The following is a 24,007-nucleotide window of genomic DNA, read 5'->3' on the forward strand; positions in this document are numbered from 1 at the left end:
CTATAAGAAAGAATCAAATGGAAAATACAGAACTCAAAAATAAAATATCTGAAATAGAAATCTGCTGGATGGGCTTAGCAGGAGAATCAAGGTGACAGAGGAAAGAGTCAGTAAACCTGAAGATAGAGATCAATAGAAGTATAATCCAATCTGAAGAACACAGAGAAAAAAATATGAAGAGAAGGAAGGAACAGAGCCTGAGGGACATGTTGGACAACAGGAAGTTCGAACATATATTTAACTGGAGTCTCAGAAGGAGAGGAGAGAATGAACAGGGCAGAAAGGATATTTGAAGAAATAATGGCCCCAAGTGTCCCAAATCTGATGACACACATTTACAATGAAGGTAAGTACAAGGCAGGGTAAGGTAAGGCAGGGTAAGTACAAGTGAAATCACATACCCCAATTCAGTTGGCTTAGTAGTCCCCACCCCCATCCACTAGTCTTCCTCCTTGTTTACCCCACGTATTTCTGGGAGTCCCCAGGGAGTTTCCAAGGTATTCAAGGAGTTCTGGTTCACGAGCTGTGCTACCTTCTGTCAGGCCTTCCACCACAGAGCACATGCTGTGCTATCTCTAGCCTCTTTTGTCTTCTGTCAGTACTATCCTGGATGGAGCAGCTCTTCTGGGTGGAAAATGCTGGCCCAGGCTACGTGCTCACTTCAGGTTGTAAGTAACAGGAATTTACCTGTGTAAAAGGCATCAGATGGGGGCATCCTTGGTGACACAGTGGATAAGAATCTGCCTGCCAATGCAGGGGACACGGGTTCGAGCCATGGTCCGGGAAGATCCCACATGCTGTGGAGTAACTAAGCCCATGCACCACAACTACTGAGCCTGCGTTCTAGAGCCTGCAAGCCACAACTACTGAAGCCCGTGTGCCTAGAGCCCGTGCTCTGCAACAAGAGAAGCCACCGCAATGAGAAGCCTGCGCACCACAATGAAGAGTAGCCCCTGCTCGCCGCAACTAGAGAAAGCCCGCGTGCAGCAACGAAGACCCAACACAGCCAAAAATAAATAAATTAATTAATTAAATAAATTTTTTTAAAGACAACAGATGAAGAGCAGCAGTACATTAGTTTTCCATCGCTGTGTAATAAGCCACCACAAACTTAGTGGCTTCAGATGACACATATTTATAATCTCACAGTTTCTGTGGGTTAAGAGTCTGGACACAACTTAGTCGGTTCCTCGCCTTAGCGTTTCACAAGGCTGCAGTGAAGGCTTTGGCTGGCCTGCATGCTTGCCTAGAGAATGCTTGACGGGGAGATGAATCTACTTACAAGCTCACTCCAGTTGTTGGCAGAATTCATCTCCTTGTGTCTACAGAGCTTAGAGCCCGGGCTTCTCTCTTGCTATTGACTGGAGGCTGCCCTCAGTTTCCAGAGGCTGACCTGTGCTTCTCGTCACATGGGCCTTCCAACATGGCCACTTGCTTCTTGAAAGACAGCTAGGGAGTCTCTGGAGCCAGCCTGCTGGCAATATAACATATTGTAATCAGGAAATGACATCTCTGTTGCCAAATTCCACTGCTTAGAAGTAAGTGCCCACCCACACAAGAGGGGTATGTGGATTATACAAAAGCGTGAACGCCAAGAGGTGCAGATCATGGGGGGAGGAGGGCACTGGAGCTTGTTCACTATAAGCAGTGTGGAACCCATGGTAGAAGTGAAGCAGGACTCCCGAGAGCCTAGGCTGCAGCTGGAAAGTGGCCAGGAAGCGAGGTCGCTACTTTCTCCTTTTCTCTCTGTTGCTGCCTGGTCTCTCATCTCTGCTTCTCTCCGTGTGCCTCCTCTTTCTGCTGATCTGATTTTTAAGCCTCTGTGCCTATGGGCCAAAGATGACCACCCTGGCCTCCACATGGCCTTCGGGCTTCACTATGACTGACCAGCCACAAGCATCTCTGTTTCTCACTTCTGTTTTCTCAAGAGATGCTGATTGGCTCAGCCAAACCAGGGATCCAGCTGCCCCTAGGTTAGGGGACCAACCTTGCCCAATAAACCACAACCAAGAAGAAGCAGAGCCACATAAATAAACATGGCTCCAGAGGCCAACCACTGGGGGTGGAGATGCTGCTCAGGAACGGCAAAGAGTAGGCTGGGCAGATGCTCCAAAAGATGTCTGCCTCAGCTGTCTTTCCGTGGTTTCTAGAGCTAAACAAACAAAAACACCCAAGCCTTCAGGGAACTTAGAAGAGTAGCAGGTTCTCTTGCTGTTCAAGCCTCAGGAGTTGTGTCCAGCTCAGGAATGGGGAGAAAACCCTTCCTCCTGAGAAGTCAGACAGGGTCCTCAGGTCACATGGAGGAGGAGACACTCCCTGTCCCCCACACTGTCCCTGTATCTTCCCCCCCCCGCCCTCTCTCCAGGGCCCCCTCGGGCAGTTTCCTTCCTCCTTGAGCTCAAGTACAGAAACAAAAAGCACAGAGCCTTCATGCAAATCAGCGGTGCAAATAGATGCCTAGGGACTCATAAACTCCAAGGCTTCATCAGCTAGACTCAGGCAAATCTGAATTCTCTTCGGGCTCAGAAGATTTGTTACCTCACAGAGCCGTCAGCAAGATTAAAGACGGGATGTGTGAATCTCTGAGCCTGGTGCCTGGCCTGTGATGGCTGCTCTATCAATTGAGGTGGTAGTGGTAGCAGTGAAGAAAGAAGAGGAGGAATAAAAAGAAGGGTCAGGAGAAGGAGGAAGAAAGGAGAGGATGGTGTTGGGGTCGTTCTTAGCCAAAGTCTGAAGACCTAACTCAGTGTTCTAACCCCTCAGTGCACCAAGTGTGGCCTATGTCCCAGCAGCATCAACGTTGCCAGAGGGCTTGCTAGAAATGCAGAATTTCAGGTCTCACCTTCCACTTACTGAATCAGAATCTGCCTTTTAACAAGACCCCCAGGTGGTTCCCCTGCACCGTAAAGTTTCCGAAGCACGGCTCTAACCCACTGGTTCTCCCACATGGCTGTTCACTGGGATTAGCCCTGGAGTTTTTAAGGCCTATGGTTGCTTGGGTCCCAGCTACAGAGATTTGATGTAATGGTGTTGGGTATGCCCTGGTTGGTGGGCTTTTCTAAAACTCTCTGGGTGATTCTTTTTTATATATATATATTTATTTATTTTATTTATTTACTTCTGGCTGTGTTGGGTCTCCGTTGCTACACGCGGGCTTCCTCTAGTTGCAGAGAGCGGGGGCTACTCTTCGTTGCGGCGCGCAGGCTTCTCATCGCGGTGGCTTCTCTTGTTGCAGAGCACGGGCTCTAGGCACACAGGCTTCAGTAGTTGTGGCACATGGGCTCAGTAATTGTGGCTTGCGGGCTCTAGAGCGCAGGCTCAGTAGTTGTGGCGCACGGGCTTCGTTGCTCCGCGGCATGTGGGATCTTCCCGGACCAGGGCTTGAACCCGTATCCCCTGCATTGGCAGGCGGATTCGTAACCACTGCGCCACCAGGGAAGTCCTCCCTGGGTGGTTGTAAGGCGCAGCAGAGCTTGGGAACTACTGCTCTGACCTACTGTATCAGTTAGGATTGCACTTGGTTGTGTGTAAGAACATGCCTGTTTAAAAAAAAAAAAATCCTGGATTCAGGCAGTCCAGAGCTGAGGTAATGGCTCCAGGAAGCAACCAAGGGCCTGGCTCCTTCAAGCCTCCTAATCTCCCATCTTTAATGGGACTGTTGTCCTCAGAGTCACAAGATATTTTCTGTGCCTACAGGCATCTCGTCATTCCAGGCAGGAAGAAAAAGGGACGTGAGAAGGGATAAGGACAAAATGGACGTTCAAGGGCACAGACAAAGTCTACTCTTCTTTCGCAAACTTTCTTGGAAGCTCCACCCAGCAACTTTGGCTATAACTTCATCGGCTGGAACTGTGTTACATGGTCACACATAGCCACAAAGCATACTGGAGGGTGGAGTATTTTAAGCTGGACATGGTGTCATCGTGAACAAGAATTGCAATTCTGTTAGGAAGAAGGAAGGGGTGAATGGCTCTCAGTCAAGTCCAGCAGGCCAGCCACACCTACCAGGACATACCCACTGGGCTCCAGTTTCTGCTTTGAGGGACCCTCCTGGCCTCCAACTGATCGATCCCCCTCTCTCAGCACCTCTGGGGAGACTTTCTACCTGTCAGAGACCAGCATCCCAGCACTGCTTTCCTGCTCCAGTCAGCACGGCTTCCACCAGTTGTGAATTACCCTCAGCCAGAGCACCTGCAGCGGATCCTCCCAAACCTTCCCAGGATCTGACACAGGGATGCTAGCGGCTGGGAGAGGCGAAGAGGCAACCTCAGTTCCGTGGGAATAGTGGTGAAAGCCTGCCTTGCCTCACTCAATCAAATGAGCTAATTTTTGTGAAAGTACTTTGTAAATTGCAAGGAATAACATGACAGAGAGATTGGAATGATGACGGCCAGAGGCTTTTGGGGGGACATGAAGGCTGAGCCCACCAGCTCTCTAATCTCCCTCGTTGCTGGGAAACAGCAAGAAGAAGACACTCCTCTCCCCAGAGTGGCCGGACGCAGGTCATGAGGCTGCTGAGGCCACATGGGCTGGCCAGTAGCCTAGAGCTCCCTGCCCCCAGCCCTTTCCCAGGCTGTTCTGCCCTTGCGCCACCAAAGAAGGGGAACTGTCCGGGACTACATTTTACTCCAGCAAATTATTCTGTTTTCAGGTGGCTTGGGACCAAAGCCATGTCGCTTTGCTGTAGTCTCTGCATATGGGAGCTGGGCCAGCAGGACTCCTGGGGACAATGCGGGGCCTCAGGGAGAGGCTGCAGAGCTTCTCGTCAGCAGTGCAATGTCACTGCGGGGACCCACTCCCTCCAGTCCAGTGCTGGCCCCTCTGCACCTCCCCCCACCAGATCTGATCCATTACCCGTGGCGTGTCATAGCAGAGTTGTGCAGGGAGAGCTCAGATGAACATCTTGGGCCTTAGCCTCCGGCCCCTGGGGCTGATCAACATTCAGCCAGGGGAGAGCCCCCTGCTTAATGGGTTAGGTGCTCAGTTGTACCTTCCACATCCATACCCTTCCTTGGGAAACAGAGACAAAAGTCTAGGCTCTACCACAGAAGGATCCTATGACATCAGCAAATGCACTCCTCCACTCTGGGCCCAGCTAAAAATTGGACATTTTAGAGTTATGAGTGATTGAGAGCATAGACTGACCATAGAGTCAGACTTCCTGGGTTTCCTCTTGTTTCCATCGCTTACCAATGTGTGACCTTGGGTGGTTCATTCATTCACTCACTCAACAAATATTCATTGAGCACCTGCTCTGTTCCAGGCACTATTGTAGGAGTCAGGAATACAGTAGTGACCAAAAGATAAAACTTGCTGCCCTCGTGGAATTTATGTTCTGGTGGAGGGAAATAAACAAGCTGACAAGTGAAACGTATAGTGTGTTAGGTAGTCTTCGGTGTTGGGAGAAAATGAAGCAGAGAAAGGGACAGGAAGTGTAATTTTAGACAGGTTCTGAGCAGTGCCCTGGGGGAAGCTGGCATTTGAATAAAGACCCAAAGGAACTCTGGGGTGAGTGTGTTCCAGGAAGGGGGAACCACAGTGCAAAGGTCCTGAGGCAGGAGCGTGCCTGGCCCGATGGAGGAATGGCAAAGAGGCAGAGTGAGGGCAGGGTGGACCTCGGGGATCACTGTTGGGACCGGGCTGTCCTCTGGCTGAGATGGGAGGCTGTGAAGGATGAACAGGACCACTCTGGCTGCCGAGTGGAGAAGAGACTGAAGGGGGCAGACTGAGAACAGGGAAACTGGTTAGGAGGCTGCTGCGGGGTCTTAGAGAGCTGGGATGGTGGCTGGACCAGGGTGGAGGCAGTGCAGTGAGGAGGAGACCTCAGGCTGGGTTTACTGCCTCTGGGGCTAGAGCTGGGAGGGGAGAAGACAGTCAAGGATGACTCCAACCTGACTGGCCAAGAGACTGGAAGGGTAGAGTTACCCATTCGCCAAGGGGCAGCTCTGAGTGCTGCAGGTTAGGGGCCAGGGCGGACGGGGGCGTATCAGGAGTTGGGTTTGGACAGGTTGAGTTTAAGAGAACTGTTAGTCCTCCAGGTAGAGAGGACAGGAACGCAGGTGGATATATGAGCCTGGAGTTCAGGGAGAAGCCCAGGCTGAAGACACAAATTTGGGATTCATCAGCGTATTGATGAGGTAATAGGCTGAAATGAGATTAAGGAAGTAAACATGGTTATTTAATCTCTGTGAGTCTCAGTTTCTGCATCTGTGTTATGAGAATTAAATGCAGTGAAATACAAAGCACTTAGACCATAGCCTGGCACCTCTGTTTGTCATGGTGGTAATTATTGTACCTGCCTAAGTTGACTGCCTAAGTTGACTGCCTAAGTTACTACATGGCTGGTGAGCGGTTCAGGGACTGCGTTGGGTGTCCCAGGGGAGGGCTGTCAAGAATGTCAGTACAATTGTCTCATCCTGGCATTCAAGGCCCTTTGCAGTTTGGCTCACCTTCCAGACAACCCCTGACCTTCTCCCAAGCCTCCACTCCCCTCAAAACTAACTGATCTCTGCCACTGTCCCCAGCGACCCTGACCCTGACACCTCCTCCAATTGCCATCTTTGCAGTCCCAAGCCATTTAGTGCTTCTCTGATGCCTCTTCTTCCAAGAAGTCTTCCTCATTCACACCCCCAACCCCAACCAGACAAGAACACGCCCATCTGGAAACGCTTGGGGTCCTTGGGACGCCTGTTCCTCTCTTCCTGGAGCCAAGCCACTCGGGCACCTGACAGTCTCCCCTGCACCCCAACCCAGCCTGGGAGCTCCTTGTCGGCAGGACCCAGCCTGGTGTATCTCTGAGCCTGATGCAGGGAGACAGGAGCAGGGACTTGTGCCCAGGTCCTCTGGCTCCAAAGCCAGGCTGCTTCCTACTCCTCCTTGCTGCCCAACTCCTAGCCACCAAAAGATATACTGACCTGTAAGTTCCAGGGTTGGACTTTCCACAGCATGATGGTAGATGTGGGACCCGGGGACCAGCCTAGCCAGGTCTGAATGCCAGCCCTTTCACTTCCTGGCTGTGTGGACAAACCAGAAAACCCTCTGTGCCTCAGTTTCCCTTTGGTAAAGTGAGATTCATAAAAAGTTAATTGTGAAGATTCAGTGAGTTAAAACAGGTGAAGACCTCAGGAGAAGTCTGAGCAGGTAGTACAGACCCAACCAATGCCTATTACTATTATTATTAAGCACCACCTTTGCCTGCAGCCTGCCCTGCCGTTGCTGAGCCCCACCCCTCAGGCCCGCCCAGGTCTCCCTGAGTCCCAGGTTCAGGCCCACCTGGTATAGTTGGGCTCTGCGGGGCCTCCCAGGGGTTGGTGGGAGTCTGTAGGTCCTGGCTGGTGCCGTGGCCCCAGGACTCTTGGAGGCCGAGGAAGCCCCTTTCCTCTCACCCTTCCTCTCAGGCCCCGCCCCCTCTTTGCAGATTTTAATGAGAACGGCTCCATCCACGAGGAGGACCTACAGAGGATCATCCTTCAACGGCTCAACAGAGACGACGTGTCAGAGGACCTGCTGACCGACCTCACCGGCCACGTGTGTGCCCTGGGCTGTGGGACGGTGGCTGGTGTGGGCCCCGCTATCACCTGAAGCCTCTTGATGGCAGGCAGGGTGAGGGGCACTGAGGGATGGGTGCTCACTGGAAGCAACTACCCCCAATTTTCTGTCCTTCCTCCAGGATCATGACTCCCTTCCTGGGTCTCCAGATCAGTAGCCCACCCCAAGGGGCCCTCCCAGCAACACTGCAGCCACTGCAGGCAGGTGGGCCAACAGCAGGTCAGCCTCAGGTGTACACTTCACAACATCCCCTCTCCTACATAATTCCAGCACAACGCCCTGGTGTCCTAGAGTGACAGTCCAAAGTACGGCAGGACATGAAGACAACCATGGACCCATTTGTCCTAAGACCATGAGAACATTTTGGTCTGGGTGGGAAGTAGGAGCAGATAAAACCATGAGGGCTCATCGCTGCCTCCCCACCCTGACTGAGCCCCTTGCAGTGCAGAGCCCCTGCCTGTGACTGGGTGACAACAGCGGGTGGGGGATGTCACCCTGTCCATCACCCCACACCCGTTCTCACTGCCAAGTTTGTCCTGGAGGCACCAAGAGGACTCTTCCCATGATGAGACCAGCCCACAAGGTCCCAGACAGCCACGCACATGACCTCATCTCTCTGCACCTCCGTGTCCTTGTCTGGGGCAGGGATAGAGCACCTGCTTCCCAGGGGACTCCAGGGACGCTAAGCACCCAGCGAGAGCTTGGCTTATGGTAGCACTCAGCGTGTGGAGCTCGCCCCCCACGCCTGCGCCCCCATCTCCCTTTCTGATTCTCTGGCTGCTTCTGCACCGCTGTCCAGGTCCTGAATGAGTCAGATCTGGACAATGACAACATGCTGTCTTTCTCAGAGTTTGAACACGCGATGGCCAGATCTCCGGACTTCATGAAGTAAGGTGTTCTGGAGTGAGGGGGGGATGCCCAGCATAGTGGGGGACAAGAAGCCCCCCACCAAGTCTCCCTCGGCCAATGGGACACCTTGGTCTTCCCAGTGAGGTCATGAGTTTCCAGGGCAATTCGCAGATTCTTTCAGCATCAGCAAAACTGGAGCTTCTGAGAAATGAGGTAACCTGGAAAGAGACAGGGAGTGGGGTTCAAAAGACAAAGGTGAGATTGCATTCCAGGCTTTGCAAACGACGTGGGTGGTCCAGACTTTCAGGCGCCGTCCCTCTACAGCCAACACAAAGCCCGCTGGGCTCCAGGACTGACCTGGGGAGTTGCCCTTGCCACTGTTGGTCCTGCTGCCGTGCCACCACAACCTCCTGTGGTCACTGGGAGCTGGGGATTGGCATGGAAATGTCGGGGGGAGCGGCAGGGATGAAGATGCTGGTGATAGAGCTCAGAGAAGAGCTCAAGCCATTTCCAAACCTTCCATCAGGCAGAAAGGGGCCTTAATGGTCGTTAGCTGTCCAAACTCCTTTGAGACAATCGGCCATCTCCATACTGGCTGTATTTAACAGTCTTATTTGGGTCCTTACAGTTGTGGGAAACATACCACCACTGAAGGCAGCCCGTTTCATGAGGAACAGCCCTTTTAGGGCAATCTTCTCGCACTGAGCTGCATCTGTTTGCCTGTGTCTGCCACTCCTGGGCCCTTACTGCCCTTGGTCTTCAGTCTAGGTGATTTTGGTAGCAAGGAAGAGTGCCCACTCAAAATGGTTTAACCAACCACTCAAAAAAGAACAAAAACAGATAGACCTCAGAGAGCACCTGGTCGGGGGCCCAGAGTCTCTGCCTCTGTCCTCAACAGCTCTGCACTTTGCTTTACGTGCAAACAGCAATCTCTGCTTTGTCAGACGTGAGGCCAAATGTGGCCTCCCACAGCGGCCAAGTTTATGTCTATTCGGCTCAGTGAATGTCCCTCAGCTCTGGCTCTAAATTCTCAGAGAATCTGATTGGCCAGCTCCAGGCAGGTGTCCAGCCCTCTTCCAACTGCCTGGCTGGAGCAGAGGGCCCTCCATTTCAACATGGTTGCCAGAGGGCTTAGCCTGGGCAGACTCTCTAAAAGAGGATCCACACTTGGACCACCCCCCACCCCCAACCGAGGTAATTCCTCTTCCTCCATAACAGCCCAGCACATGACTGGAGCTGGAATCCTGTCTGCCTTGAGTTTTTTCTTTGAATCTCTCCCGTTTCTTTCCACTGTTTCCAGCACCACAAGGTTCGGACAGCCTTTGCATTCTAGAGCTGCTCAAAGGAGGCTTTGAATTGGCTTGGGAGAGCTGCAAACTGGCCATCACTCAGAGAAAGGGACACAAGAGGTGTGAACCCAGAAATCAGAGGGGGCTTTACAACTGCAGGCTCGAGGTGGCTAATGGAATTCTTTCTTTCAGCTCCTTTCGGATTCACTTCTGGGGGTGCTGATGTGACCCCAAATACCTGCTCTGGCGGCCTTGAGGGGGACCCCTGGAACTAGGAATTCAACCCCCTGCGGGCGGGGCGCTGGGGGAGATCTGATTAGAAGGATGACTTTGTCCCCATCCCTCCCTCACTTCTAGAATATTGTTTATTCAATAAAGCAGAAGAAAAGCCTTTCCCTTTTTCCATCAGTTCATCATTTTTTGAGTGCAGGGTCATATAGAAGTACTTTTTATTAAGAACTGTTCATTCTAGGGCTTAAGTTCGCCAGTGATGCCAAGACTGGGATGGCCAGTCCTTTTGAGGTCAATACATGTCACAGCAGGGACCAGGCCAAATGGGATGAAATTCACCAGGAAAATACACGTCCTGCCCTCCGTTCCCTGGAGCCTCCCTCGGCACCCCTGCACCCTCGGGACGCGACAGTGTGTGACCAGCGATCAGGGTTTATTTGCTTTGCCATTCAGCCAAGCCCTGGAATGAATTTGGCCACCACAGGGGCTCTTTGGGGCCCAGCTGGTCTGGCACTCAGGAGAGGCCCCTTAGGGGGTCTCTGAAAGCTGTCAGATGCCTACCTGATGGGCACATGTTTTTTTCTTGTTTACACTGTCCTCAGAGGAGGAGGTGTCTAAATGCTGGCTCACAGGGGAAGCTCTATTTCACCCTCCGCGTACTTGAACCTGCTGTGGTCGCCTGGCCTTTAGGGGAAATAAGAGCCCTTTCTTGATGGAGTCCCTTGATCAAATCCAGGAGGTGCTGGAATGTTGGAGAATTCCTATGGTGTGGGTACACACCTGACCCAAGGTTCCTATTCTAGATCCTGTCTCCAGAGGGGCTGTCCCCTGCATTCTGTGCCCTGTCCCGCAGACAGGAGGCCTCCCAGGAGGTAGTAAGCAGCGGCCTCCAGACCCCGAACCTCCCAGGCCACGTCCAGATGTGACCTAGGAACCCAGTGTCCACTCGGGCGTAAAGGTCCCTGATGCACAGCGATGCCTTGAAGAGTGTCTTAGTCTCGGGTCCCTTACCTCCTGTCCCCTTCTAGAAACAGTCCCAGGGGTAGGTCCCAAATCAGACTGTCCCTGCCAGTCTGGGAAGAATGCAGAAAGTGGTTTCTTCTCTCAGGCACCACAGGGCCCTCCGGGATCTGCGTCATCCCCACCCACATGGACCACAAGCAGAGTGTGTAGTGGAAATAGCAGAGCTTGGGAGTCAGAAAGGCCTAGGTTCGAATCCTGTCTGTGCCACTTCTCAGCTGCATGAGTTTGGACAATTCTTTCCACCTCTGAGCCTTGGTGCCTTTATCAGTAAAGTGGGGGCAACACCCCCTCTCTCACAGGCTATTGTGTGAATGAAATGCCGCTGAGCCGAGGCTCAAGTGGGAATTCTTTTGCATCTGACACCAGCGCAGGCATTCCAGGGCCACTGCACCCTCATTCTCAGACATGGCATAATGGGACTTCCTTGATTATCCCATTGGAAGCAGCTGGGAGGTATCTCTGTGCCTGAGTGACCTGCCACCAAGACTCAGGAGCCCTACAGGCCTCAGGGGAGAGGTGTGTGGGTCCAGCAGGGTGCTGACACCGCCTTTTCTTGGCTCTAACACCTGGGGTGAGCATTCCACAGGCCCCTCAGACACCGTGCTGTGTGACCCTCAGTGCTGTCCTGCTGTGGCCAAGTGGTCCTGGGGCTCAGAGGAGAGGAGCGTGGGATGGTCACGGATAAAGATTTTATCCCAAAAAGCCAACCTGGTGATGCCGTGGCTCTCGGGCATCGGGCTCTGCACTCAAGGTAGCAGTCCCGCATCTGCCGTTCCTGTGGGGCAACCCTCTTCCCCGACGGGAATGTCTGGTAGGTCCTCAGGTTCTCAGGGGATACTCTTTTTTTTTTTCTTTGGTACGCGGGCCTCTCACTGTCATGGCCTCTCCCATTGCGGAGCACAGGCTCCGGATGCGCAGCTTCAGCGGCCATGACTCACGGGCCCAGCCGCTCCGCGGCACGTTGGATCTTCCCGGACCGGGGCACGAACCTGTGTCCCCTGCATTGGCAGGCGGACTCTCAACCACTGCGCCACCAGGGAAGCCCAGGGAATACTCTTAAAAGGTGCCACTTCTTCTTCAGCCCCAGAGGAGGCCTGGGGGTGAGGATGGAGCTAGTGTCATGCAGTGAACCAGGTAGGGAGGGTGAAAAAGGCCCGCTTCCCAGCCCGTGCTGCCGATGACCCTGCCGGCTGCTCGTCAGCTTGACCCTCGGAATGACTTGTGTTTGCACGGCGGTACAGTGGTTAAGAGCAAGGACATAGGTGTCAAGAAGCTGGGATGGATTCTGGCCCAATTCCTGCTAGAAGTGTACACATGTAAAAATGGACTAATGTCGGTACCTCTCTCCTAGCTCTGTTCTGAGGAGTAGATGAAGTAATGCGTACAAAGCACTTAACACAATGCTGAGCAAGGAGCAAACACTCAACAAGTGTTACAAGGAATGTGCTGCTGCTACTGGCGATGATGGTGATGGCGGCGGTGACAATGGTGATGGTGGCGGTGACAGTGACGGCAGTGGACCTCAGGGAAGGACAGGGACTTTCCCCAGGCCACAGAGATGATCGGGGTAAAGCCTGAGTGCAGACACCGACCCTCTTACTCCCAACCACCTAGTTGGTCCCCTGTGTTAGATGTGAAGCTGCCAGGCAGTTTGGAGAAGGAACAGAGCTGGGCATCCTGGGGTCCCACAGCTGCAGGAGAAGCAGATCCTGCCTGGAGAGGTCTCAAGGGGAGACTTGTCCCCAGACAAGGCCCTGCACTGTCTCCAGGGATGGACTGACTCAGAGCCACCCCAAGGGTGGAGATGGCCAACCTAGAATCCTAGAGTTGGCGTTGGGAGGTCCGGGTTCCCTCCAGTTCTGCCTTCAACCAGACTCGCCATGGCACAAGTTCCCGAGGCCGTTGTGGGGTCTCAGTTTCCATATTTAGAAAATGCGCCCATCTGTCCTGTACAGAAGAACCTATAGAGGATGTTAAATTGTATCTTTAAAAACCATTCAACTCTATGGAAAGGGTTGCTGCCTTATCAATAACAATGGCAAGGCTCAGGGCTCTTGAGGCGAGCAATGGGTCAGCATGGAGTTGGAAACCCAAGATCTGCCCACTGACCTCCCGATGGCCCCTACTCCACAGGACACCTCACAGCATAGACTTCTGATCCCCCTGCCTGAGTGGCAGGAGGGAGAGTGAGGAAACCACATGCCTGATTATCTCACAGGGCAGAGCCGGCCTTCCCCGGGAGAAGAAGCTCTCCCAGATAAAAGCAGCAAAGGGTGGACAGGGAGGAACTTTCACATTTGTTAGAGGGACGGTTGGACTTTGAAAAATGTGTTCACGTCCCTAAAGGAACATTTTCTGAGTCTGGGCTGGGGCTGGGGAGACAGCCCTGCTTTGTGTAGTACCCTCTGGGTCCACCAGAGGGCAGACGCTCCTTGCTGCACCGAGGGGCTGTGCTGGCGTTTGGACGAGTGTAGCTGCAAGGCTGCCATTGCAGGGGGAGAAGCCTGCAGACTCAGGCCAGCAAGGCTTATGGGGTTTGCTCCCAAACTCCCAGGGCAACTGAAAATGCTCTTCCTGATTCCGCCCATTCAGGTTCCTGGCATCCCTCCTGAGGCTGCTGAAACCTTGACCCCCTCGCTCTGTAACTGTCACCCTGTGTATTGTGGGGTAAAGTCTTAACTCATCACCCTCTGCGACCAAGGGGGCTAGTGGGAGGGACAAGAGCAGGGCGAGCAAAGACGCTTGGGACACAGAGAGCACAGCAGACACGGCTCAAGACCCCTGGTTAACAGAGAGAACCAAGACTTGTTTGGGGAAATGGAGGGGAGAGGAGGGGCGAGTTGGTGACATCAGAGAGCATGGGAATCAGACTTTGGGCAAATAAGAGATCAAAGCTCCCCAGTCAGCACAGCCTCCCCTGGGCTCCCCGCCCTCTGAAACCTGGACCTGCCCCCACGTCGCCACTGAGGTCACTCTTGCCGAGGTCACCAGTGGCCCTCCTGCAGCACTGGACACTGTGGACCGCTCTCTTCTTGAAATATCGCTGGTGGTTTCTGTTACTCTGCTCTCTGGTTCACTGTTGGTTTTCACCAACACCTCTGTCCTAATCCTTCTCAGTCGCCTTCTCATCATGTTCCCTCTCTGCCCACTTCCTCCGGGGTCTGTCCAGGGCCCACCCAGTCTTCCTGGTGATAGCCTCCATGCCGTGGCTTAACCTTCACCTGTGTGTGCAGGACCCCTGGTCTCCAGCTCCAGCTCAGAAGTTCCCTCCAAGTTTCAGACTCCTGTGTACGGTTGCATGCATCTCCCTGGGATGTCCCCCAGGCCTCACCTCCCACCTCCACCTTCCCCAACAGTCTAGTCCCACCTCCGTGAAGAGCACTCCGCGACGTCCAAGACAGAACGGGCATCCATCTCCCCCAGCTTCATCCCTCACATCCGGTCAGCCACCAAGCCCTGCAGCTGCATCCCCGCCACCTGAGCTCAAGCTGCATCGCCTTTCACCCGGACGGCGGCGGCAGCCTCCTCCCTGCTCTCCTGCCTGCACTCACACCTCCAGCCCATTTTCCTTGCCACCTCTTCTAAGTCTAGGTGGGTCCCACTCTCTGTTCTCTCTGTGTCCTCAACCCCTTCCACCAGCTGCATCTCACCCTGTCCTGCTACTGTCCGCTTACATCTTGTCTCCCTGCTAGACGGGGAGCTTCTCAAGGGCAGAGTTTGATCACATCTTACTCACGTTTGATCCCCAGTTCTCGAACCAGGTCAGGCACGTGGTCGGTGGGCAGGAAATGTCTATTAAACAAACGACAAGGTTGGTAGCTGACATGCCAACAGTACCAGTGATGTTACGGTGGGACCTACAGACACAGACACTGAAAGCCAGTGGCCATGCTCCAGGGCCCTCCAGTGCATCTCCTGAGACCACCCCACTGCAATGCTTGACGTCTTACTTCCTCTTGGTTGAGCTCCCTCCCCGACACGAAAACATTCCCAGGGAAGCCCCGGAAAGTGCAGGGAGCTGGCCAGGCCACTGCCAGTCGAGGGCTTCTCCATTTCAGGAACTCTTCCTGCACCAGAGCCCAAAGCACAGTGAGGCCTTTGAAGACGTGCTTCAGTATTACCTCTGAGGTCTGCCCTGGGCCTCAGCCTCCTCACAGGTGGAATGGGTGTTGGCCTAGAGTTAGAAAGAAATGCATGATTTCGTCTTTGGATGAAAGGCAAGAGAGTTAAGCACCGTGGTTACTGATGCACCTTCCAATGGCTTTGCACTGTAGGCAGAACGGAAGGAGTCCTGCCCCGGTTCCTGGTCCCACCCTCCCTCCGCAGCTCTACCTCCCTGCGATCCTGCAGTGTTTGAGGCTAGACCGGGGCCAGAGCAGTGAGCGACGGGGCTGCAGAGCGGAGAGACCCTCCACTGGACTCAGGCCTTTCTCCAGCCTCACCTCTCTTGTCCCTTGCCTTCTTTCTGCCCTGGGTGCCTTGACCATGGTGGTCCTAACCCTCTCCCTCCTGCCTCAGTGACCCTTCCTGTTGGCCCCTCCTGAGTTCCTTGCTGGCGGCCACGTCTCCTGTCCTCGAAAGATGGTGGGCTTGGTGAGTGCCTGTGAGCCTGTGGGGTCGCCTTGGCCACTTTCAGGACGGAGTCCTCCTCTTTGCCATGGCCTTCCCCCTCCTGGGCTGCAGCGTCCTCTCCTGCCTCACCAAGGCCTCACTCCCCCATCTGTCCATCCCTGTCTCTCGGCCTCTGTCCCCCCTCCCAGCCATCCAGGATCTCTCCTGCTCCCCTAGTGTCTTCTCCTCAGCCCACAGACATTCAAAGCTTTTCCTAGATTGCAAAATTCCACACTTGGCCTTGCTGCTTTCTACAACCCTTTCTCTTCCTTTATTTCCAAATTTCTCCAAGGAATCCTCTTTACTACTTTCTGCCTTCATTTCTTCTACTCCTATGCTTTCCTCCTGACCCGTCACTTGAATGTGTGCTTGTGCTTTTTCATGAAGGTCATACAAGATCATCCAGTCGCCACATCCAACATCCTAGGCCCCCACTCCCTCTCTGCAACATTCGCACTGATGAAGAAACTCATTTGGAAGAAGCATCACCTAAGATAAAGAGGCAGAGCCCCTGAAAGTTCTTTGTGCTGTGTGTGAAATGTCATAAAAAGAACAGTGCCATCATCTAGAAGTCAAAGACAAGGGGTTGGGAGGTGCTTCCTCCTTCATGGCGATGAGTCGCTCGGTGTGGAGGGAACTGTCCACCAGCCATCTCCAGCCCCCACTTGCTCTTCCACATTAGAAGTGGAGGAACATCTACCTGAGGGGGTGAAGCCCACTCTCCCTCCCTCTTTTGCTTGGAAGCAAGGAAGCCCACCCTGCTCCTCCACGCCCTTTGGGGGACCCACTCTGCCCTTCAGGAGGAAAGCCTGTCCCAGCCCAGCCTGGCCATCTCATCCAGGCTCAGCGTCAGCCCCACTCTCCAACGCCAGCTTCCCCTCTTTTATCTTTTCTTTCTCAAGTGGTTCAGAACGCAGGGGATGAAAGAGGTGCTGGTCACCAGCTGCTGCCAAACTCCAACACAGAGAAAATGAAGCAACAGAATGAAAACTAAAGAAACAACCGTCTACAGCACTCTGCAGAGAAAAGAGCATGCCCCGAGAATATCGAACTGGCCAGTCACCCAGGTATAAAGGCAGCTGCATGAAAGGACTCAGGAAATAAAGCACCCAAAGCTCTTCTTGAAAGCGGTGCTCACTGATGAAATCCTGCCAACTAAGAGATGATTCAAAAGAAAAAACTACTCAGGAATGCAGAACCTCTGTAAGAATGACTGGTGGTTACTTCACATCTATTTAAGTGCAGAGAACCAAGAATAGCTACTAGGTGAAGGCTGGCTGCAGCAAAGAACGTAAATGTTATAAAACCTGTCAAAGGAAAAATAATTTAAGCAACAAAAGTTGGGGGTGGGTGGGTGGAGGGGAGATGGGCGTGCCCTTAGAATTTCTAAAGCATAGTTCAACCCGTGGCATCTAAAATCGAAACCCGTTGGTGAAAATAACGCAATGTAATTACTCTAACCCCTTAACAGCGCTTATTTTCTCTCCCTCTCTCCCTCAGAGGGAACTTTTAGAAACGGAGATCTCTTATGATGAATTAGCATTTATCTGAAATCTGTTCTTCCACTTTACTTCAGTATCTTTCTCTTCAGTTAAGTTTGAGTAACATTAAGTTTCATGCTTTTCATTTTAAAATAGTAAGTATGGAAAGATCATATTTTTATAAAATTGCTCGCTTATCTTTCTGTCCATGGACCCCTCCACCCATCCATTTAGCCTTTTATCTGACTATACACATAAAAAGAAAGCTAAAGTGATTTTTAGGTTAATTCTAGGTGTTTGGATTTGGGGTGATTTGTTGCGTTCTTCTTTACCTGCACAGGTAATACTTTTTAAGAGAGTCAGATGGCATTAAGAGTCACTTTATTGGGAACCCGCTGTGTGCCGGTGCGATGCTAGGTGTTGAGAATACAAAAGCCTGCATTGCTCAGCCCCCTTCCTCCCACCTCCCCCCCATTCGGTATTTATTGAGTTCTGGCGTGTGTGTGTGCAAAAATGGTGCTGGCAGTCAAGGCTCGATTCAACACGAGGAGGGAAGGCCCATTCCCCTGAAGGTCGGGTGGGGAGAGTACTGGTGGAGCTCCATGAAGGGGTCTCCATGGGGGGAGGCTTTGAGGATAACCTCAGCAAGGAGGAGGACAGACTGGAGTCTGGCTCTCTTCCCCTGCTCATCTCCTAGGTGCTGGTGTTGCCCCAGGGTCCTCTTCTCTCTTCAGGGACCCACTCCCTCTGGGAGAGCTCGTCCACGTTAGACTTCCAGCACCGGGGACACCCAGAGCGGTGTCTCCAGCTCCGACCCTCCTCCCGGCTACAGATCCACACACCCAGCTGTCCAGCGAGGGCTTGCCCGGGGCCCCCAGACTCAGCACAAGTGAAGAGAGCCTGCTTCTCCTCCTGGCCGTCTCCGTCCTGGCTAACACCGCCTCACCTACCAGAAGCCGGGCATCACCCTGCCAACTGTCACATCCAGTCTCTCCCTAAGTCCTGCTTTTGCTCCCTCCTTAGTGACTTTCCCACTGCCCTCCTCCATCCCATGGCTACCAGTCCTCCTCTTGCTTAGCTGGACAGCCTCAGATCTCCTAGCTAGTCCCCTAGACCAAGTGTCACCCCTGCAGCCTGTCGTCCACACTGATGCCAGAGTGACCTTTCATCATCTGATCACCATGGCTCACCTCTCTTTTCACTTCCCCTCGGGCGCCCTATGCCCCGGAAGTGTTACTCACATCCCTGGGGCCCCACGTGCTCTCCAAGCCTTCACACACGTTTCCTCCACCTGCATCTCCTCCTGCCTCCTGGGGCATCTCGCCCTCACTCACAGAGCCAGGCTCCCTGTCGCCTCCCCTGGCCACCCACCCTCTGCCCAGCATCTCTGCCTCACAGCAGGATTGCGATCCTTCATCACCAAGATCCACATGAGCTCAGCTCCTCTGCTAATAGAGTGTTCTCGTCTATCCTCAAAACCTACACAGCCCCTGACACATGACAAGAGCTCAGTAATGTTCACTGAAGGAGGCCGAAGTCCAGAAGCCGGGGGCACCATTTCCTGGAACGCTGGGCTCCAGCGAGTCCCACCCACAGGGGCGTCTGCACACCTCAAAGAAAGGAGCTACAGAAAAGTGACATGTCATCGTGATTCTTGTCTTTGCCACCCCCAGGCTCTCCGCCACACTCCTCCTCTGCTCCCTGCTTTCCCACCTTCTCTGAAAGCCAAGATATTTGCATCCCAATAGAAGAGAAGCCCTCTCCTCCACAATCTTCCTAAGGTTCTGCGTGGGTTCTGGATTCCATTCAGCCCCTCTTGCTGTGGGCGGGGACCCGTGCACGCACGCGTGTGTGTGCGCGCACACGCGCGTGCCCATGCACGTGGTCATATTTATTTAGCCCTCGGAGGGCACACCTTGACTAGTAGGTCTACGCCCCTGTACGCACCTGCATGTGCGAGCTGTGCGCATGACAGTGTGGTTCCGTGGTAGAGGCCCGTTTTTGTTGGGCTTGTGGCACGCCATGGTGGAGAGGACAGAGGGGAACGGCATGTTTCACAATGGGGCATCGAATGGTCCCTACGGACCCTCACACCTCCTCCTCGACCCCTTCGTCCAACCCTGCCCCTCACCCACCTGCGCGCCACACAAGCTTGGAGAAGGTGCTCATCCCGGTCCACAGTCAAAGCCCCCTGTGGTTACTGTGCATGCAGGGAGCCATCCCTCCCCGCCTCTTAATAGCACTGCTTGGTCCCCCAGCTAACATTCAAATTAATTACCGTTCACCATCAGGGATCCCACGAGCAGCTTAGTAACTAATTAACTTGTTACTGTTCAGCCTGTTCTCATTCCAAGAGCACCCTCATCTCCACACACTTCCTGCTGAGTACGGTTCTGGTCAGATACCTCCCTTGGGCAACAACCTTCAAGGGCTCCCCATCACCTGGGAAATTGAGAACAAACTGGGTCAGGTGCTCAAGGCCCTGCTTGACGTGGGCCCCTGTGAGAGGTCCTTCCAGTCTCATCATCCACTTCTGTGTCCCAGTGTAAATGAGCAGGACCCTATGGGGCTTTCCAGGGACAGAATCCCCAACCATGTCCTCCGACTGCTTCTTGTCTGTAGCAAAACTTCAGCCTCCTAGGCCTTCCCAGAGTTCCAAAGAATAAATTTAATCAGAGACGTGAGAAAATGCAGAAAGAAAGGAAAACAGTCAAGCAAGACAAAATAATAATAGTTCAGCCATTAAACAGAGTCAAGGACCTCCAGTTCCTCCGCAAGGACCATAGATAATATTCTGAGCCGTGTCCTTTGAGCCATTTTACAGATACTGATGCCACCAGGCGGAAGAAGTTAATTGTATGCTGCCCACAAGGACGTAGAACCCAGACTGGTTGGAACCAGAAGGTTGATGATGGTGACTCCTGATAACCTCACCACCAACCAATCAGAAGAATGTCCACGAGCTGACCACACACCCCACAAACCCCCTCCCTCACCCTATCTTTAAAAACCTTTGCCTGAAAGCCTTTGGGGAGTTGCGGGCTTTTGAGCACTAGCTACTTGGATTCCTTTCTTGGTGCCCTGCAATAAACGCGGCACTTCCCTTCACAGCAACCCAGGTCAACGGATTGGTTTTACTGTGTGCAGGCAAGCAGACCCAAGCTTGGTTCGGTAACACCAGCTTTGCCACTCCAAGCAAATAGGCCATTTGTTGCTTTCAAAGCATATTCTGCTGGTACCTCCTCCCCATGCCATCCCCTCCGCCCAGAAGATGTTTCCTCCTCTCCCCAAACTGTGATCTTATCCATCCTTCAAGGTACGTTTCATACATCCCCTTTCCCATCGAGCCTCTTCCGACCCACCCATAGACCACGCCTGTCCCTGCCACTGGACTGTCTTCGATCCTTGTGCCTCTCTTATGTCTCAATTCACATTCTGCTGTGTTGTAATTACCTGGGCCCTAGTATATTCTTCCTATCTGAACTGTCAACTCCATGGGGAGAGAGGGCTGGGTTCTACTCATACTTGCATCCCTGGCACCCAGTAGATGCTCTGTAAGTATTTGCTGAATTGAACTGACAAATGGGAGCACATCTCTATGGGCTTATGGGTTCTTCTGCAGAGAAGGAGGGTCCCTGTTACAAAGCCCAGGTTGCTGGAGCCCCCCATCCCCCGTTCTTAGGAAGGCTCCCCAGGTCCTCAGGGCTGTGTGAGTGGCATCAGGTAGCTATGTGGGCACTTGGGCCTCCTACATCCTCCTGCACAGACGGCCTTTGCTTTGTCCCCCAGGATGCACGGGCAGGTCAAGTGTTCGGACTGGGAGCCCGGTGAGGTGTGGTGGGAGGCAGAGCGCAAAGGGATGGGTCCCACCTAGATCTGACCTGCCGGCGGGAAGCACAGAGTCTCACCGAGCCAGTCTCTTCCCTCCAAAAGCCTTACAACACCAGGATCTCTGACCCGAGAGCTCCCTGCTCACTGCGGGGAGGGCACACGGGCCAGAAAGTGGCACAATGTCTGAGGGCTGTACTGCCCAGAGCGGCAAGGGAGCGGGTGGGGCATTCTTGTCTGAGGACCAGCACCCTGTTCCCCTCAGTACCCAGAATCAGGCCTTGAACGCTGTAGAGATCTAACTGCTGACAACTGCTAGCAGTTGGGGAGAGCAGGGTGTTGAAGTCACACAGACCTGGCTGGGCAACCTGATGAAAGACCTCGGGCAGTTTTGCATCTGGGTTGACAACTGGGTTGTTGTGAAGATTTTTTTTTTTTTTTAAGTTTGTAAAAAGCCTGGCATATAATAGGTGCTTATACATGGGGGTTCACAGTGCCACTACAGGGCATCGGGGACCTGGTTCCAGCCCAGCTCTTCCATCACCAGCCTGGGGCTCAGGCAAGTCCCCATCCCCCAGACCTCGGTGACCACGTCTGGAACGGGAGGTGGTGGTGGGGCTGGACTGCCTGGTTTCCGAGGTCCTCACGACTGCAAGTATTTCTGCCCCTATGAGTAAAACTGGTAAGGAGGACGATCTGAGTGTCCGAAGAGACTGGTTGCACTTAAAATCCTGTGATTCATCTTTGAAAAGACACACAAAATAATAATTACCCAAGTGTGGCAGGGAAATCTTGGATTCTTTCATTACGTTAACAAAGTTGCCAATAAGGTAGCATTTAGACACATAAGACAACTCAATTCATTCCTTGTTGATGAGAATCTTTAGGGAGAGCAGATCCCTCCCAGAAAGATCCAGCCAAGAAAGTAACACATAGAGGCTCAGCTGCTCAAACTAGCCCATCCACGCTTGGAACCTTATTTATGATTCACTTGTGATCACAATTGCTAGATCAGTCAGAGGACAGGGCACTCAAGGGAACTGCAGACGAGTGGCGTGGATAGAGAAGTATCCTGGGATTGCCTCTGAAACATGCAGCTTCCCTCCCCGCAACCTGGGACCGAGTTGGGGAGCCGTGGGGGAGGGTTAGGTTCCAATGGAGACTGTGGTGGGCTTAAGACAAAACTATAGCAATGTATGAAATCAAATTTCATGATAAACACCCAGAGTGTGGTGTAAACACCACTACCCAAGGCTGCAGAGATGGTTTTGAACTAAACCTTATGTATTTACACCAGACTGGGAACCCCTCCAGGGCAGCCCCCCACTTGTTTGTCTTAACCCAACACCTGGTCTATCCCAAGCACTCAACACATCTTTGTCAAAGGAATGCCTGAACGATTGAAAGAATTAAGAGGAAAATCCTTAGTCATCTTCTCTAACACACCTGGCTTGACTTCAGGAAACAACTGTGACCTGGTAAATCAGCTTTGTCTGATGGGAACCGAAGCAGCTTTTGAGCTCTCTAAGGCCCAGGAAAGGCCCTGTCCACCAAGGGGCTGGATTAAAGCTACAGAACCTGCCCCTACTTACTGTACTACCTCTGTGTGCAGAAATTATTTGAATATCACAGCTCCTCTATGTCAGCCTTATTCTGCTTCAAGAAAACCCAAACGTCACACAAAATATACACTGAGACCTTTTCTTTGTTTTGCAGCCTGTTTAGTTTGCAGAAGAGAGCACGTGTTTTTCCACCCACGTGGAGATCCTGCCTGCAAAACTCTCAAGACATTAATTTCATTCATTCGTTCAATACAGATGTGCAGGCGGCTTCTCAGAATCCAGCCCCCATCCTCAATGGCCATGTTGACTGGTAGAAGAGAGGAGACAATCTCACAACCTGGAAGAGGAGGTTGGGAGTGGAAATCTCAGACACTTTGAGAAAAAGGACCAAAGAATGGAAGGGAGCGGTCAGACTCGCACCTTAGCTGTCTGGAGTGTGAACACATCCAGAGAAAGGAAAAGTAGGTTCTGCCCTGCATCCTAAAATGCTACAGGTAGGGCAGGTCTGGGGGCTGGGAAGCTTTCAAAGGCAGCATTCTGTGAGGATTAAGTGAGGTCAGTGGGAGAACCGAGGAGGCGATCCGGTGGGTAGCGCACACCACTAAACGTTACTGCCGGTCCTGCCATGTCAGATTCTTCGAGCCCCGCTCCCAGATGCCCACCCGGTCGCCTTCGCTCCTTCAACCAACAAGTAATTCATGTTGCGGGAATCCTGCGTGCACGCAATGTAGTGGGGGCCGAAGAACCCGCTCCCTCCTCGGGGACTCCTCACCCTCTTGCTCCTGCCCGGCGTCTCCGAACACCAACCCCACACGTCGTCTCCCCCACCTCCCCCTGACCCGGACCCCAACCACGGTTATCCCGGCCCGGCGGGCTCCGCGCTCGCTAGGTACCGACTTCCTACCGAAGGGGACCTGGAGAGCCCCCACCGCGCCCAGCCACTGCCTGCCCTGAGAGCGCAGACCCCTGGGGAGGCCACCCCGCCAGGTGAAAGCTTGGCGCCCCGGGTTCCTTCGGCCCCCAAAGGGCGGAGTTTCGAGGCCGGTGGAGGGGTTTGTGGAGAGAGGAGGGGAGAGACCGCCCGAAGGGGCTCTGAGCCCCAGATTCAGGCGGGGCCTGGTGTGCGGCGGTCTTACCCGGGCATGAGGCCGGGGGCCACGTAGGCGGCGTTGAACTCGGTCAGTAGGGCGCCCGCGCCGCGGGAGGCCATGATGGGGGCGGCGAGCGCGCAGCGAGCCCGGGCGCTCTGGCCACATGGTCGACAGCACGGGTTACCCGGCAACCGTGCGCCTGGCAACGCCAGGGGGTCTGCGCCGCCGCCGCCGCCGCGGCGTTCCGGGGCTCCGCACCCCGCTCGCCGTCCTCTTCTAGGAGCAGCCAGGCGGGTCGCCCCCGCGAGATGTTCCCGCATCTCCACGTGCTCTCCTGTGTGACACCGCAAATCGCCGCTCTCACCCAAGCCTCCGTTTTCGCATCCTTGCATCTTTCAGCTTCCCCGCCAGGCCAGATGGGTGATGCTCCGAGGCGGGTCGGAGGTGGAAACGGTGCACAAAGCGGCAGCCCAAGCTCGGCTCAGCCCCAGGGC

General features: G+C 53.5%; 2 protein-coding genes across 2 annotated transcripts in view; one reads left to right on the forward strand and one right to left on the reverse strand.

Annotated features, from left to right (window-relative positions):
- The window catches only part of CIB4 (calcium and integrin binding family member 4), a 45,941-nt gene extending 35,864 nt beyond the window's left edge, over nt 1–10,077 (forward strand). Inside the window, exons 5-7 of the mRNA XM_065891342.1 lie at nt 7,418–7,527; nt 8,348–8,436; nt 9,879–10,077. Of these exons, the coding sequence (XP_065747414.1) occupies nt 7,418–7,527; nt 8,348–8,436; nt 9,879–9,909 (230 nt within the window). The 3' untranslated portion in view covers nt 9,910–10,077. The remainder of the gene's footprint in view (nt 1–7,417; nt 7,528–8,347; nt 8,437–9,878) is intronic.
- Nucleotides 10,078–11,554: 1,477 nt separating this feature from the next.
- CIMIP2C (ciliary microtubule inner protein 2C) lies at nt 11,555–23,632 on the reverse strand. Its single transcript, XM_065890846.1, has 3 exons — nt 23,559–23,632; nt 11,649–11,791; nt 11,555–11,565 (listed from the first exon to the last, which is right to left on the reverse strand). Exons 1-3 carry the CDS (start codon nt 23,630–23,632, stop codon nt 11,555–11,557), a joined length of 228 nt encoding a protein of 75 aa, XP_065746918.1.
- Nucleotides 23,633–24,007: the final 375 nt, after the last annotated feature.

This window comes from Phocoena phocoena, chromosome 14, assembly GCF_963924675.1.
Source record: "Phocoena phocoena chromosome 14, mPhoPho1.1, whole genome shotgun sequence".
In the NCBI taxonomy this organism is placed as follows: domain Eukaryota; kingdom Metazoa; phylum Chordata; class Mammalia; order Artiodactyla; family Phocoenidae; genus Phocoena; species Phocoena phocoena.